The sequence below is a fragment of the Panthera onca genome, chromosome C2 (assembly GCF_046562875.1).
Source record: "Panthera onca isolate mPanOnc1 chromosome C2, mPanOnc1 haplotype 2, whole genome shotgun sequence".
Classification (NCBI taxonomy): domain Eukaryota; kingdom Metazoa; phylum Chordata; class Mammalia; order Carnivora; family Felidae; genus Panthera; species Panthera onca.
Window position 1 is genome coordinate 127,857,043 of NC_138347.1, and position 17,544 is coordinate 127,874,586.

Genomic DNA, 17,544 nt, shown 5'->3' on the forward strand with positions numbered 1-17,544 from the left:
AATGAAAGAAAAATGGTCATGAACACCCATGCCTCAGACACACTGGAGTACGAAAAACGAGTAAAATGGAGAATGAGAAATACAAAAAGGAATATAGACTTTGTCACTGATGTTTACACTGGCAAGATAAATAGGCATGCATGGGGACGAAACAGAGAATTGTCACTACAGAAAAAATACATTCAAAAAGTGGAGGAAAGGGGACAAAAAAGGCAACAGAACCCAAGAAACAAATGGATTCACGCACAACGTAATTTTCGGTATGCCTGATGTGTCATGAGGCCAAGTATAGAAACTGCTTTCTTGGTGCTAGTGTGCTGGGCAGGAGAGGGCTTTGAAAGCTAAACAACATGGTCTGGCATGGCATCCTTGTGAAGAGTGGGTGCTCTCCCTGCCAGCCAACGATGCCGGTGGAAGGGTCAAGTCAGCAGGGCAGGCAGGCCTCAAAAAGCAGAAATGCCAAGCTCCCTCGGCTGGGACCCAAGGCTGAGGCAGTTCCCCAGATACGGTGAGCACCGCAAGCCTCACTGCGGCTCATCTCTGCTGACTCTCAGACCTAAACGAAGAGGCTAGTTTTGACATCTTTCACTCATCTTTCTGATGAGTCTACAGCTCCCCCAAGTTCATGCTGCTTTGGTCACAATTCAGGCAAGGACTCGAAGTGCTAGAGTACAGTCCAGAGGGAGAAGGAAGATGCAGCAGAGAAGTGAAGGGGGATTTGTTTTTTAAGTCAGAGACAGCCAGGTTCCATGCCCAGAAGAACTGCTCTTTTGGAAAAATGGGTTATAGGCGTCATTAAATAAAATCACTCCTAGCATGCTAGATGGCTTGCTTTAGGATGGTCAATGCCATCCTAGAATGTTCCTTGGAAACATGACAACATGGACTTTGGAATCTACCCACTGAAATTTGGACAAAGCAAACAGAGAGATCCTCACCTTTATATGGAATGTTGTAATCCCTAGGGAATGTGTGTGTGGGGGGGGGGGGGAGAGCGAGTGAGAGCAAGGCTGATGTTCTATTTTGCTAACAGTGGAGTTAAAGGAAAATAGAGTGGGGGTTCATCTCTCATTTGCTCAGACGAACAGGTGAGGACCAAGAATGATTGAAACCAGACTGAAAGGGTCTAACAAAGCCAGATCAGCATCTCCAGGTAGTCGCACTTTGGGTTCCTCCAGAAGCAACCCTTGAGAAAAGGCTCTGAAAGCCGTGTGGCTTATCTGAAAGATGATCCCAAGCAGCACTCGTAGATGAATGGGACAAGAGTGGGCAAGGAAGGCAGCTTATAAAAAGTGTCTTCTCAAGCCACTTCCCACCATGGGTAACTGAAGCAGACTTAAGCCCCCCTGGAAAGCTCTAGGAATTGGTGTGGGTGATCACATGCTTCAGAGTTGGCCCACCTGGATGGAAGGAGCCATGGTATTACCACACATTTCCCATCAGCCTTCAGTGGGAGCTGATTGGCCTGCTGCGCAGGTGGGCAGGGAGGCTCCATGGCCAGAGAGCTTTTAGGCGAAGACACACAGATGCTGCACGTGGAAGTTGGCCAGTGTGAACTGAAGGGGTGAGGGCAGGAGGTGAGACAACAACAGACCCACTCAGAATGCAAAGCAGACAGCAGGTCAGTGTCAACAACCTGCAACTTTCCCCAAATCCTGTGCTATGCTGAGAGGAGAGGAGGTCAGGAGCCCAGATGCTGGGGCCTATAGGTGAGAAGAGAATCCTAAAACCTCTTACTAGTCTGGCATAAAGCAGCAAATCCACATACCCTTTTAGAATAATGTTCTCCTTTGCAAGTGGAGGAAATAGCACATCCCTCCCATGGTGACTGTGATATTAAAGAACACACTGCAAATGAAATACCTTAGCACAGTGCCTGATGTTTACGGGAAGGGCTCAGACTGACTTACTCAGGATTATTATCAATAAACGGTTCTAGGAAGTGTTTGGGGAGGTAGGAAGAGGAAGGGGGGGGTGGGCAGTGGAGGATGTAAGGCACTTAGAGTTGTATTAGTTACTTTAAGAATAACTACCTTGTTATTTTAGATCAAGGGCTTTTAAATGATGTATGCTAAGCTTTCCTACAGGAACTCTTCCACAAAGACTAATTAAACAATCTAGAATGTGCAGTAATGAACGGTTTGCAAGTACAGACATCTATAAGGATGAATGAGAAAGGATCCGGAGTTAATGAGCTTTGCAGATATTAGCCCCAATCAGTTCTGGGAAGGACCTACTCCCAGAAGGGGACGGTTCACGTCCTGATGGTGCCAGCATTCTTTCAGGCCAGGAATAGGCAACTAGGTGCACCAAGGTGGGAGAAAGTTCATACTTCAATGATTGGTGCAATTTACTCACAAAGAGAGGTTGCTACCTTGTAGAATTAAGAAACGTGTACGTGGGGGTCAGAGGACATGTGCTCGTGAGGTCACAGCTATTGTGGGGCCAGAGGTTCTGACAGTCACTGAAACTCCTGACAGAAAGCTGAGGAGGCTGCACGGAGAGGCCCAGGAGGGGTGATGCGACATCACTGTGAAGTTCTGCATATAGGAATTAGTACTTGTTTTCCCTGAACCTGAAGATACCATTGTTACATTGAGGAAGGGAAACTGAAAACAAAAGCCTATCATCAAATGGCTTAGACTCGGGTGCTTCTCCTCTGATGAGGGTCTGAGAGGGCTGACCTAGCAGAGGGTCCTGGCCTAACTCCTCTGGCAGGGGTAGGGATCCAGTGTAGGAAACCAGGAAAGTGATTCTACTCAGCACGTGCACATAATGGCTTCTGTGCCTCATCCTGGAATAACACATCTCTGCAGACCTCTCTCTGGCATTACCGCTAGGCTTTCTCAAGTCCCCGAAGATGATGAGAAAAAAATAATGCCTTTAGCTAGGCAGAACAGGTCATTTGTCTTGTGGCTCATTTTGTGTTTCTGCATAAATCCTGCATCAGCCTGTTCCTGCTCCCACTTGCCAGTGAGCAGTTTTTAATTATCAGGAAAATGGTATTTAGTGCAATGAATCACCAGACAGTGAACAAGGAATTCAAGTCAGCTGCGGAGTCAGGCACAGCCAAACATTTGGAGACGGGGCTCAGAAATTGTTCTCAGATTATGAGTGTTGGGGAAATATTATCAGTGGTAGTAATAATAATATCAGATGCAAAATAGCTCATAATGTAAGGTATTTTATAATGCCCTGTACAGTGTTTCACATTATTGCAAATATTATATAATTATAATATTTTATAGTTATCAATTATTTTCTCATTTTTAACATAGCTTACATACCTTTGACACAAAAGTAGTATGTACAGATCTAAACTTCTGATTCCTAGTGTCTTGAGAAAGAAAAAAAATCTTCAATTTTATGTTCTTCTAATTCACTAGTTTCTATTAAAGAACCAATTTGCAGATATGTTTGTTCTTGGACCTCAAAGCCCATTTATGCTATAGGTGTGGGTTGCAGCCTGGACTGCCTCAAGCTTTAAAAGACCATAGTCTCAGAAGATTAGCCAAATCTTACCCACAAACCAATGCTTTAGGCACTTAAGTCTGAGAAGAAATGACTTAGCCACTATGCAGAGCCTTCTTACATGGTACAGAGCAGTCCTCGAGGCAGAAGAAAACTCCTGGCGATTATTAGATACCCTACATCAGTAGATCAGGCTGGGACAGTCTGGGGATGCTGGCAGATGTATGGGTGTATCTAAAGAGTTAGATCTGCTTGCAAGTGCCAGGGTCTCAGGGTCGAGCAGAAACAGGCTGGGAAAGGGCTAGTTCTAAATAGTGTGTGACATTTGAGGATTAACAGCTGAAGAAGACTGAGAGCTCCTCTTCAGCCCTCTCATGGATCCAGAAAGTACAAAATCAGTGCCGTGAACATCTGGGGGGTGGGAGAGCAAGACAGCCCGGGAGGCTTCAGGGGTTCTAGGAAGGGCCCAATACCCTCCAGCTGGCTGAGGATTCCTAGAATCCCACAGTATGGCTCTGGAGAGGTAGTGAGTTAGGCTGTTCTCAGTCACTGATATCCTGTGTCCTAGCAGGTTTGATGGAGCCATGGGAAGGAGGGAAGTGTGCTTCCTTGTTCCCCGTTCTGGATCCAAGGCAGACTTTCTCATCTTGGTGACTCACCTAAATTTGGTCCAGATACCTAAGCACAAGAGGGAAGCAGTTTAGGGATCTGCACATAAAATACAGTCCCTGGGAGGGACTTCATCCAATCCTCTCCCTCAGTACATTGATCACCCCTCATTTTTCTCAACCTTAACAGGATACCCAGACAGCACCATTCTAGCGACTATGGGAGCTATAGAAAAAGCAAAGCTCATGAGGTTCTTCAGATGATGCAGACATGAAATAACTGGGAAAACAGCACTGGAGAGTCTAAAATCAGGAGACCACACCTGGAAATGAGCTATAAATGTTGCAGAAACCAGAGAAGGCAGAGGGCTATGGACGTCAGTGTTCAAGGTCAGAATCCTAGAAGAACAGGTCACATGCTCATGCACTGGAGAAGGAGAAGCCTGGAGTATCTAAGGCAAAGCTCAGAGAGGAGTAAGGAGAGTGTGACCAGCTTACGTGTGGTGGGAAGGGAGGACTAAGGCGGGAGAGCACTGATGTACTAGCATGGGAGGGCCTTGACTTCCAAACAAAGGCATTAAGATTGATGCCATCAGACACACAGAGCTGACAACTGTTCCATCAGCTAGGAAGGGATGCACTGAGAGCAAGGCACCAAGAAATTCCTTTGGCTGGTAGGCTGCAGCGTTCACATGTATGTCATGGGGAAGGGGCCGGAGGCTGAGAAACAGCTCTAAGGTCATTGCAATAGTTAAGGTGCCAAGATACAGAGTTTTTAACCAGAGTGCTGCAATGAGAACAACAGAAGAGGCAAGAGGAATCTCAAAGGAAGGACTGATAGCACTCAGTGAGCAATTAAAGATGGAGAATTAAAGAGGTACAAGAAGAATCCAAGTCAATGCCAAGACTTCTGGCATAAAGTGGTGCTACAAACCAGGTAATGGACTTTGGGAAAGAAACCCCAGTGTCAGGGAAGTTCGAGCATGTGCTTTTACACTCTGAATGCACAGATGAAACATGCAAGTGCCTAGAAGTCAGAACTCAGAATGGAAACAGAGCTGGAAGTCTAAATATGGAGTTGTGGATATAGGAGACACATGGGTGGTGGTTGAAGCTATTGAGTGATGGGCAGTTTCTTGGAGTAAACCTACCAGGAAAGCTTGATGGAAAGTAGAAACAGTCTGCTCCACCTGCTTCTGAGGGCCAAGACCAGGGCAATAGATAGTTGTTTTTTTCCAGTAAGGAGCAGAGGTCCTGGGTGCCCAGCCAGGGTTTGAGGAAGAATCCAAGAGGAGAGCCCTTAGGGAGGCAATGAGCCTCAGCGGAAAAGCAATGGATCTGAAGAGAATCTTCCTCCTATCTTCTATTTGGAAGTTTCACCACATTTTAAGGTTTGTTCTTAAAACCACAGTAATTGCCTAATATATCTCTAGGAGAAGAAAAGTAGACCACCGGTGACTTGCCCTTGAGGAAGGTACTTTAGGAAAAAGAGTTTCACACCTCCCTACTTCTTGACATCAATGACCAGCATAGGCAGGTCTTTTCAGGCAAGGCCCACTGGTTCTGGGCCATTGAAGTCATGCTGGAAACCCAAAGTTGACAGCCACAGAGGTGCTTGTTAGATTTACTTGATATTTAATAAGCACCCATTGACAACTCAGCCACCTTTGCCCCGGGGGGCTTTTCCTCCTCTCTTCATAGGCCCTCATTTACTCATGACCAGATGCTAGTGTTCGTGTTACCTCCAGAAGAGGCAGCCGAAGTACCCAGCCTGTCTCCTCCTCCAGCGGATCCACTTGACCTTCACCCTGGTATCCAAAGTGATTTCCAGCGGGTTGGATACTGGTCCTCTATAGTTCGGAAACACCTCTATTACCCAGAGTCAGGAAAGTCGGGTGTGGAATCTTGGAGCAAGGTATGTTTCTGGTCTAATCTAGTCCAGGCTCCCACCTAGAGCAGCAGTCTGCTCTACAACATCTTTTACTGATAGCTACCTAGCCTGTGCTTGAATGCTTCCAAGAACAGAGAGCTAACCTCCCCACAAAGCAGCCTGGCTCTGTGTTGGACAGCTCCGGTATGGGCAAGGGTGTTCTACACTGAATCCACATCTGCCTACTTCGATCTTTCACTCAATGGTTCCATTTAACCTCATGAAGCACAACAACACCATCTCCTTTCCTTTGCCATAAAGGCATCATGCTTGATCCCTGCCCATGTTTCTCCAGCACTGAATGGGTATTTCCAAGTTCCTGAGGTAAGAGATCAGGACTTGGCACTTTAAACAGGCAGGCCGCTTTGCCAACAATGTTCTTCTTGAAATGGGGTGCTCAGAACCAAGAACATCACTGTAGATGTGTTCTTCCCAGCACAGAGGACCGCATGTCTGTGTGTCACCTCCTCTGATCCAGGGACCAGAGAGTCAGGCAGACCTGAGTTTAAAGGCTTGTTTTGCAAATCACTAATTCCAGGATTCTGGACAGGTTACCTGTCCTCTCTGAGGCTATTTATTCACATGTAAAATCGACCTCATGGGACAGTTATGAGGATTAAATGAGTTAGTACAGGTAAAGTGTCTTGTAACACAGTAAGCGCTCAAGCTGAACATTATATTTTACTATTGTTTTGCATCCATAACAGTGCTTGGCTTTTCACTCCACTATATATCACTCATATTAAGCATGTGGTAAACTAAACACCTAGACACTTTTCACACAAACAAATAGCAAGTCAGGTCTCCACCTTTTTGTGTTGCCTTATTTTTGTTTAAACCCAAGCAATAGATTCTAGATTTATCCCTCTAACATTTCATCTTGCAGATTTCAAATTAGCATTCAAAGCTGTTGGATAGTTCTGAATTTTGATTGTTTTATATGGTGTTAGTTATGCTCTCCAACTGTTACCTACAAACTTGATAAGCATCCCTAGGCTTGCACCTGACTCATGAATTTAAAAAAAAAAAACAAAACAACAAAACGAACAAGAGATTGAATTGGACAAGGGCTAGAATAAAGCTGGTGCCTTCCTTCCTGGCTGACAGGAGTTACTAACCCATGTTCTTTGGGTACGAAGACAAAGTCTGTACTCACTTTACAATGCTTTCCTCTAGGAGAGCATCAAATATTTGTGCCAAAATAAAAACTCACTACATCTGCAATTCCTGTTGAAATTACTAAATGTATAACCCTAGGAAATGATATGAGGTCCTCATGCTTCTTTCTTAATCATCCTCTGTGGTTCCTAGTGATCACTGAATTCAGTTGTAAATGCCCAGAACCCATTTGCTTTGGTCTCTACAAGCATTTGGCAGGGATCAAGCTCACACTCCTGTTCTGTAATCTCAGTGCTCTGTCCTCTCGCCCTAGGTGGAAATTTGAGCTTCTGCCAGTCTTTGGGCACGTAACCTATTTGTTTTCACTTTTCTCAAGGCTTAAGAATAGATCTGTGATTATATCCACAGTTACCTGTACAACGGAGGTGGTTGTGTTAGGGTTGCTTTCTGAAAGCCCTTGCCCCCTTACCGAGCTCTTTCTTCCTCTCTCCCCACCCCTACACACCTCACCCAACTCAGAAATCTGTGAGGCATCAGCCACTATCAGGCATGTGGTTACATAAGCCTCATCAATACCCAGTAGCACTTCCCAAATATAGAATTGACTAGAACTTTTCTAATTCCCAAGCCTACCCTGGCCTACCTGGATCATCCTGTCCAGGCAATTTTTAGTCAGCCAGCAAGCACCTTCTGAGATCTGGCTCACAGTAATCATGAGAACACACCATCTGTCTGCCTCTTCTTGGACACGGGAAACCCACAGTCCCACCCACCCATCCTTGAACATGAACCTTCCAGGCTCTTTATCCAAGCATCCAGCACCACATCCAGCAGATTCTCTTCCCAACTTGACTTTCCCAAATCCAACCTCCTCTTTACATGCTTATTTTCTGTGCTCCAAGCTCAGAGGAGGGCATAAGCCAGTGTCCTAGACAGTGTCCTAGACTGTACTCTCAAATTGAACAGCTCTGTCACGTCTAGATGAGCTAGAGAGGGTATCCATCTGTGAAGATTTTGGTTATTTCTCCTTCAGCCTTTCATCAGCTTGAAAGGAGGGTCTGGGAGAGCACAGACCACCGGCCTCTCTATGGCACCCTATTCCCTGCCCATGGGGAAGAGAGGTGGGGCTCTCTTGGGCACTGATGAATACAGCTGGGGAGCTGCTGCGGGTTTTCTGTCACCTCTTGGGCAGGAAGTCCTCAGAGCTGCAGTCGCTGGCCATATCCCACAGTACCGTGCATGCATGTGGATGGTTCAGGTATAGTTATGTGCATACATTCTGCTCAGACATAACTGATCTTTCTGTCTCCTGCAGTGGGACCCAGAAGGGGGTCCACCAACCAGGACACCTGGGATTAGTTCTCACTCCATTCGCCCCTGCTCCTGACCACCAGGTACCCTGAGCCTCTGCAATATGGTAAGAGCATGGGCTCTGTAGCCAGACTTACTGCCATGTAGGAGGCGTGTGACCTGAGGAAGTCGCTTAATCTTCCTAGATTAATGCCTGCTTCCTAAGCGATTGTCAAGGTTAGATGAGTTGAAATGAGCTACCAGAATGAAGTTCGCAATTCATGGTACAGAGTAGGCTTTCCATAACTAAATACTCCTCCCCCTTCCCTGTCTAGAGCCAGGCACAGCCTCCATCAGAGCTGGAGTGTTCTCTTCTGTTCTAAGAGTGCTGAGCCTTCCCCCAGCTCTACAGTCCTTCAGCTGTGATTCTCCAACAGTAGTAGCTTAGGTCAGAGTGATGGATGTGCAGGGGAGGAAAAGCACTAATGCAGTTCAATGCATGAGACTATGGGTTTAGGGAACCAGGCTGCAAAGAAGAGCCAGGTTTCAGGGGTTAGATAAAAAGAATGGTACGAATAGGGAAAAGGACTTATAAAAGGTGAGCTGAATTAAAAAGAAGACAGACTTCTAAAGCAGCCAAGGGAGTGAACTCTGGTCTACCCTGCGTCCCAGGGACAGCAACTGTGCCGCTTGTTAGCACCGTGTGCTTAGCTGTCCCCGCTGGCTGCAGCAGGGCCACTATTACTGCAGACTGCATAGTGATTTCTCTGTGGAGCTGGGAACTAGGGAAGCCTCCTTCTGTTGGCCTTAGAGGTGAAGAGTTCCTCAGAAGTATCTGAGTATTGTGGAAGCGTACTTGCGTGCTGTGGCTGGCAGAGCCCACCCCTCCAGAGCAGGATGGCCAGAACTCAAGTGGAAGTGGCCCGGAGGGCACCAAGCTGCACCTGCACTCGATGCTTGGGGACCCCCTGTACCCTGACTGAAGAGTGACGAGGCTTAGCTTGCCTGGCTTTAAAGAGGAGAAGTCTGTCTTAGGGTACCCCATTCTCACCCTAGGGCATCTCTAGTCTCCAAAATGGCATTCCTCCTTTTGAACCCAGTTTTGCACCCTCTGCATTCAGACTGATATGGCTCCAAAAGTTTCCTCAAAAGAGGTTATAGGATGCTAAGTCTGAAATGGGCTTCACAATGGCCCTTTTTAAAAACATTTTAAAAATGTTTTATTTATTTTTGAGGAGAGAGAGAGAGAGAGAGAGGGAGGTAGGGAGGGAGGGAATGAGTGGGAGAGGGGCAGAGAGAGAAGGAGACACAGAATCTGAAGCAGGCTCCAGGTTCTGAGCTGTCAACACAAAGCCCGACACAGGGCTTGAACTTGTGAACTGCAAGATCATGACCTGAGCTGAAGTCGGACACGTAACTGAATGAGCCACCTAGGTACCTCCACAGTGGCTTTTAATATGGCAGGGAGTTAGTCCAGAGCAGGGGGCTGGTGGGTAATGTCAGAATCCTGAGGCAGGGCAGGGAAGCAGGGGGATAGAGAAAGCCTTTCTGGTAATTCTGATGCACTGTGGAGGGGGCACCTTCACTTGAGAATCAGAGATAAATCAAAGTCTTTGTTTTTCAGCTGGGGAAGCAAAGGCCCTGCCCGGAAGGGCAAATGCACAGGTTAAAATGGGTAAACACATCTGTAGATTTTGCAGTGAGGCACAGAGTCAGGACATTGGGAAAGAAAGAGAACACAGTAAGGTTTCCTCTCTGAAACCAGTTACAACTGGTTAAAATGGAGGCCCACAGTGGCCTGGACAGGGAAAGGAAGGGGAGTGTATGGGATTCTGAGTGTTGCAGAAACTTTGCCTGTAGCCTTAGAAGAGGCCACTCTCCAGTCCCCCACCCTCATTTATGCTGCTGATTGGAAGCTGCCCGGGACCACTGTGGTCGAGTCTCAGTGTCTCTGAGCTCACTCTGAGTCCTCTCCTCCCTCCCAGCAATGACTGCCTGGGAATAGCAGCCGGCCGCCAGGAGTCTGGTCCTCTACAAACCCTTGGCAGTTTCTTGGTCTTGGGTTGAAAGTCCCCAGAGAACAAAGCCATATCTACAGAGTGGCCTTTGTACAGTGCCAGCCAGCACTGGCCATGCTAGAACACAAACTCCTCTGAGGTGGAGCTGCTGGGTGAAGGTCCTGGCCTCACTTTCCTGACTCGATTTTAGAGAAGGGAGGAGTTTGGTCCATGAGAAATTTTGCCTTTGAGCCCATTTTCGCTCCCAGGACTGCCCATTGAAGGCACGCTGAGTGTGTGTGTGTGTGTGTGTGTGTACAAGGTCTATTTTCTATGCTTGCTGCTGAGTGAACAGGAAGAAAAGGGCTGACATTGCACAGGGGGATTTAGGTGAGTTGAGATTTACAGAAGAAGCCTGAGACAGAGCACAGTGCAAAGTGCTGGGACAGATTTCTGAGGGTAACTGTGGAATTCAAAAGGAGTTATTTAGAAAGACAACATGTCCCAAGGACCTAAGCTTTCTGGAAGTAGGGAGGTGGCCCAAGTGACCTTTTTTTCAGATCCTGCAATGTTGTAATTACACAGATAAAGGAATAGTTTTGACGTAGGACTTTACACTGCACGTTGGTAAGGAGAAATTTTAGTTATAAAAATATTATATATAGGTTTTTAAAAAAGAGATGGGTAGGATAATGAGTGAGAAAAACTTTTAAAGGCACTGCTTAAAAGAAAACACTTGGGAGATATCCCAACACTCTGGCCTCTTGGGCTCTGCTATCTTTTTAATTCCCTATATTCATGTTCTCTGGCTTATCTGTGAATTTGGTTAACACATTCCCCAGCCGCTCAATTGGATAAGATAAGGCAGAAGATGTTAATAGAGAACCCTCCATCTTTTCCCACTGAGTCTGATTTCAGGATTCATTGACTTGCTAAACCCAATCTTTTCCCCCGAATTCTGTGTCCTATACGGGCTTATCAACATGGAAGATAATCTACCCACCAAGCATCCAATGAGTGCCCACAACAGGCAGAGAGCAGATGGGGCAGGCAGCCTGTGGCCCTGGGGACCTGCAGAGAAAGGACGCTGCTGGGGCACGGGGGGCTGGAAGGGGACTTGTCATTGGGACTGGCCAGTCTGGCTGTAAGGAGCACTCCTCCAAGCACTCACCTGCTCTACCAGGCAGTGGGTGTGTGCTTTCTACTCACCTCGGCCGGTGCTGTAATGCTGCAGCTTATCGCTGTACACGGCCTCTTTGCTGTAAGCCCGTTTCCTGTAGATGCGAGGAAGAGGAACTCTCTTAGCTGGAGTGCACCCCTGCTGCTCGGCTCCAGGGGTCTCCCCCACCTCCCCTGTCCCGACGGGGGCTCACTAGGGCATCTTCTGGGACTGGGAACTGGGCAGCTCTCACTTTAACATTTAGTTCCTGTCCTGCTTCCTGGAAGCCGGGTCTGCTTCTGGGTCCCCGTCAGAGCCTGGGGCAGAGGTTCTCAGGATACCTATCAGCATGCTGGCTGTACCATGGAACTGCTCAGGAGAAGCCAACTACAGTGCTTTCCAGAGCAGAATCTGGGCTAACCCCCAAAGGCAGTAGCAACAGTATTAAAAATGCACAAGGCCTCAGGGCCTGCCCTTCTGCAGAACTTGGAGTTCCTGTTTTCCTCCTTGGCTCTCCTCCTGACTGCCTGCCTTGTGCCCTCTGCCGAGGGCCTTGGCTCTCTAACCAGACGATGGGTTACAGTACAGGGTGTGATGCTCCAGTGGGTCAAATGCAATTTGGTAACTGTCGCTCCAACAGTGAGGGGAAATAAAATGAGGTTTGAAGATGGATGCTGTTTACCCATAGCCTTGCCCAGCTCTTATGGGGGATTTTATCCCAGGCACAGAGAAAACAAATAATCTGGACAATTCTAGGCTGCCTGTGGATTGAGATGGAATGATGACCATGAGCTTGACAGCAAGGCTGTGTATGGTCAGGCCCCGTCCAGTCTGCATGGCCTGGGAGGGGCCTGCATGTGGAGAGGGGCTTTCCGAGTCTGAGGTGAGCTAGTGGGAGCAGATGGAAGTAGAGGACCTACCTGCTACAGACGATGGAGATGGCCACCAATGACACCACGAACACGACCCCGGCTGCTGCTGAGCCAGCAATCAGTGGCAGCTGCTCCCTCAGCTCAGACTTGTAGTCATCTAGGTGAAAAAGAGGCATTAGAGTTCTTCCTGTGTGCTCATTGCATACAGCTGGGACGCGATGCATGACACTAAAGACATTATAAATATGTGTGTGTGTGCGTGCGTGTGTGTGTGCGTGTCTATATGTATGTATATGGAGAGTACAGCTTCTATGCTTCAGAGCTAGAAGACCAACTAAAACAAAGAATGATCTTCAAGTCACAAATAAACAAGAACAACTAGAAGCAAATGACAGTAACAATAAAAACAAAACAGCAGGGACAGAAGCTCAGAATTAAATGCTGATGACATGTGTCCCCACAGCAGAGGTGACTCCAATCTACATCCCCTCATTTGGAAGGTATCTCAAAGGACGGTCAGTCATGCTAGGATACGTCTAAGGGGAAGAAGAAAAACCACTGTTGAAGGACTTTTGAAAACACACAGGTGTTGAAACACAGCACAGCGTATAGATTCTTTGAGCAGATATTTAAAGAGTATCAGCAGCTGGGCAGCAGGTGCTACACCAGGAGCTGTGGAGGATGAAGGAACACCGGAGAAATGGCCCGGCACTCCAAAGTTCCCACTCAAGAAGAATACGATCAAGGCCTCTGCCAAGGTTAGAACTGTGCTGTATTACACGGGCAAAAAGGAAGCCCCCGAGTCACAGAGGTGAACAGAGCTCCCCCGAAACCCTGGCTTTACCATGGGTGAGCTCTGTGATCCTGGACAAAGTCTTTAGTCTCTCTGACCCTCAGACTCCTTTCTGCTAAAAAAAGGTAATAATAAAACAATCAAATTATGAGAGGCACAGTTTGCAATGTCTGCACAGTTTGCAATGTCTGCAATGTCGCAAATCCTAATACTCTTTTCCTTAATCCATAGAAACCACTTGGCCTAGCTGGCTATTATTATTATTATTATTATTATTATTATTATTATTATTACTATCATCATCATCATGCTTATTCCTTCACTTGGCATTAAGGACTGAGGCATACAGAGATCAAGCTTTATGTGTTCTATTACAATTAAGGTTGCCAGATACAGTAAATAAAAATATAGGCCGACCAGTTAAAAGTGAATTTCAGGTACACAATGAATAATGTTTTAGTGTAAGTATACCCCAAATGTTGAATGGGAGATACTTACTTAGAATAAAATATTGCCAGTTCTTTATCTGAAATTCAAATTTATCTGGCTATCCTGTATTTCACTTGGCAACCTCAATGACAATAGCTCTTAAAGTGAAATTCACCATGTCCTGCATCAGAATCACCTGAGCCCGAAAATAAACCATGACTTTTTCTGGGGCCCTCCTCAGGTCTACTGAATCAGAACCTTTGAGTGAAGAGCAGAATATCTCCATATTTACCAAATGTTCCAGGTGATTCTCATGCTGCCCAAAGTTTAGGAACCACCGTTCAACTCTGTGGGTGGAGAAAGAGACTTCCAAAGATAAGGATGTTATTCTTGAAGCCACTCCATAGACATCAATTTTAAAGACTGAAGGTATAGTGTCTCAACTGACAGCTTTCTGTAACATGAGTGTTTAAAAATAAAATGGGGTGTGTGTGCCTGGGTGGCTCAGTCAGTTGAGCGCCCGACTTTCGGTTTCAGCTCCGGTCTTGATCTCACAGGTCGGGAGTTTGAGACCCGCACTGGGCTCTGCACTGACAGTGCGGAGCCTGCTTGGGATTCTCTTTCTCTTCCTCTTTCTCTGCCCCCCCTCCCCCTCAAAATAAGTGATTAAACTTTAAAAAAAAATTTTTTTGGCAAAAGAACAAAATTCAAGGAACCACAATGAAGAGTCCATAAAAGCATCTTTATAACTTAAAAACTTCATAAAGCAATGTGACCTTCAGTCTTTAAAATTGATTTCTAGAGAGTGAGAGGCTTCAAGAACCAACATCCTTATCTTTAGAAGTGCCTTCCTCTGCTCACAGAGTTGAATGATGATTCTCAAACACCGTGGAGCATAAGAATCACCTGGACTGTTTGATAAACATGCAGATATCATGCTGTATGAATGGGTTAAAAAAAAAGCATATAAGCCAAAGGTTAGCATACTATAGCTAACAGCAGCCCATAGTAGCTCTGCTGTCATGTGGAGGTCAATGCTGCCCAAAGCGTGGTCTTTGACCCTGGGCGGAATCCTATAGGTCCTCCGGCTCCAGTGACCTATCACTGATCAACCTTCAACTCACCTTTATGCTGAAGACGGGGCCCGAAGCCTCAGTGAACATAATTACTACCGATGTGCAAACCTCAGTCATTAAGATAAATACTCCTGAATTTGGCCACTTACCAAAACTCTCTTACATCTAGCCCCTCTTGGGTTTATAAAACTTAACTGCCAAATGTAAAAGGAATAGTCTTCTTGGGAGAAATTTGTTACTTCTTGATTTGTCTAGCAGAATTGCCAAGAGACCAGTGCTCAGAGCATTCTGAGTTTTGGGTTTTTAATCCTGTGTACTTCCTGGTGCCACAGTGCCCATAAATCTAGATGGTAAGTAAGGTGCAAAGAGGGGACAGAATCCTTAAGGAAAAGGAGACAGCCTGCATTCTTTTCATACCGGCAGCATTATTAACCTGAATAAATTGGCTCGGTTTCTACCCCATCTCACTATCCTCAAAATATGAGCGAAGATTCACCTGAAAAGAACTCAAAACGAGTTGCAAGCTCCAATCCTACAGGAGCCAGAAAACTCACATTAAAGCATCTGGGTACAAATCACTGGGAAGGGGCAGATGCCCCATGGGGGCAGCCGCCTCTCAGCTCGGAGGTACAGCCCTCCCCCTACAACGCCCATCAGCTTTGGCTTCTTTTCAGCTTTTCACAAGAAAATGCACATTATGGTTTTCATATGAAATCATCTGATTTTAAATGTTTCTGGTGAAATGTTAAATTGTTAAACATCATAATGTGAGTCAATATAAAACCTCAGGTCCTATCACGCGCCTAGTCAGAGAGTGCTAGCCTAAAATAAAATGTTATGTAAAGGCAGACTGTTTTGTGTGTAATTTAATTAATAAGTGAAAAATTAAAGGCTCTCAGTTGAGGGGGTTGAGAAGAGACTGATATCTGGAAAACTATCAGGAAACAGCTCACAAATGAATAAATAAAATGGACAGACAGTGAATAGAAAAATGAAAGCATACACCACAGTAAATGGCTGGCTAAGGGAAAGAGTGGGTGAACACAGGCAGATATCCCACACCGCCTCCTCAGGCTACAGGGAAATCAGATTTTCATAACCATTTAAAAGCATGGTCTCAGAGGACCAGGAGAGACTGTCATTAATGGGGAACTAACAAAGCCCAAAGGTGGAAGTATTTTGGGTGACAGGCTTTCTGGCCTTGGGGATGGTTTAGAAGACAGTGTCTGTCTATTATCACTGGAGATACATGGCTAGAGTCACATGTGAAGCTGTTTCAAACAAGCTGAGATACTGGTTGCATGGGACTGCTATACCCCAAAATTTGCCCCTCTGTGTCCTTCCTGGAGACCTTATCTCGTGAAATTAGGTTGTGAGCTCAGCTCCCAGCCCCCCAGAACAGAGGGGTGAAGTGGGAGTGAGGGTAAAACAACGGCAACACCTGGGCCCTGATTCTGAGGCAGGAGGCACATGAACCCTGAGCTACGTGGGGGTCTCCCTGCCAGGACCTCTCTGCATGTGGTACAGAGATCCACTGAAGGAAAACCCAAGCGATGTTAGGAGAGAAATAGGCCTGACTTCAGAAAGATGCCCTGCCTTGTGAATGACTCAAGAGTAATGCCCTGCCCCCACCCCCCCAGGGCAAACCCTTCCAAGGGAATCGCACTGGAATCCAGTGACAGGTTGGCACTTGGGCTGCAAGGGCAGCTTTTCAGGGCCTCTTCCCCTCCCCCAAGTGCTGGCCCTGTACCACTTCACTGGCCTGCCTCTTACCGTCCGTCAGCGTCTGGAAGCACATCTTGCCACTGAACTTGCCGTAGCCCGCCACCGTGCGGGCACGCACTTGCACCACATACACCATGCCTGGCCGTAGGCCGTCAATCCGCGCCGTGTTGGTCTGGCTCCTGGCCATGGAGGAGTTGAACTCATTGTGCTCCTGAAAGAGAGTGAGGAGAACAGTCTGCAGCCTCCTCCTGAGGTCTGCGTCCCCACCTACTCCACCCTGGAGCACCCAGGCCCTGTCAGTCCTTGGTCCTACAGGTCTGCTAAAAGCTGTCACTGGCCCCAGGCCCTCTCTCTGAATGGGGGACATCTGGCCTGGACCAAGGGAATGAAGGATCAGCTCTGTGTCATGAGGTGGCCATGCTCTAAAAAGGAGGCTCTGAGCAAATGGCTAGGCTCTCAGAGCCAGGCTGGGGGGCTCATCGTCATTTTCTAGTCCTTCCCCATCCAGGGTTCAGTGCACATGCAGCTTTGCAAAATCCTGTTGCGTCTCCGATGTCAGTAGAAGCAAGCTGGGCAGCATCAGCCCTTTGTCTCCCTTTTTTTTTTTTTTTTTATGGTTTATTTATGTTGAGAGAGAAAGAGCACACACATGAGTGGGGAGGGGCAGAGAGAGAGGGAGAGAGAGAATCCCAAGCAGACTCCGCACTGTCAGCACAGAGCCCCAAATGGGGCTTGAAATCACGACTGTGAGATCATGACCTAAACTGAAATCAAGAGTCGGACACTTAATTGACTGAGGCACCCAGGTGTCCCTGCCCTTTGTCTCATTTCTATTGAGGACTTGCCTTTTCTCTCCTCACTCAGGATCTCCTCACCATGACTGTTCTAGATCACCCCTTAAGTTCCCTCAGGTCCTAGTCCTTAGCTGAGTGACTTAGTGTCCACTCTGCTACAAAGCCTGAGGCCATTCCAAACCACCTCCCATACCTGCTTCTGCCTTCACTTTGGCCTGTGTCAGTCTGTTTGGATCCCAACTTCTAGTTCCCTCTCCACCAGCATCGGGAAGACATGTCCA

The 17,544-nt window shown here is 46.9% G+C and overlaps 1 protein-coding gene across 3 annotated transcripts in view; it reads right to left on the reverse strand.

Moving 5' to 3' along the window:
- The window catches only part of EPHB1 (EPH receptor B1), a 430,500-nt gene that overhangs the window by 72,762 nt on the left and 340,194 nt on the right, over positions 1-17,544 (reverse strand). For all 3 annotated transcript variants that reach the window (XM_060638721.3, XM_060638722.3, XM_078432322.2), the window contains 3 exons: positions 16,518-16,680; positions 12,495-12,603; positions 11,625-11,689 (listed from right to left, as the gene is read on the reverse strand). In XM_060638721.3, coding sequence (XP_060494704.1) covers positions 11,625-11,689; positions 12,495-12,603; positions 16,518-16,680 — 337 coding nt within the window. The remainder of the gene's footprint in view (positions 1-11,624; positions 11,690-12,494; positions 12,604-16,517; positions 16,681-17,544) is intronic.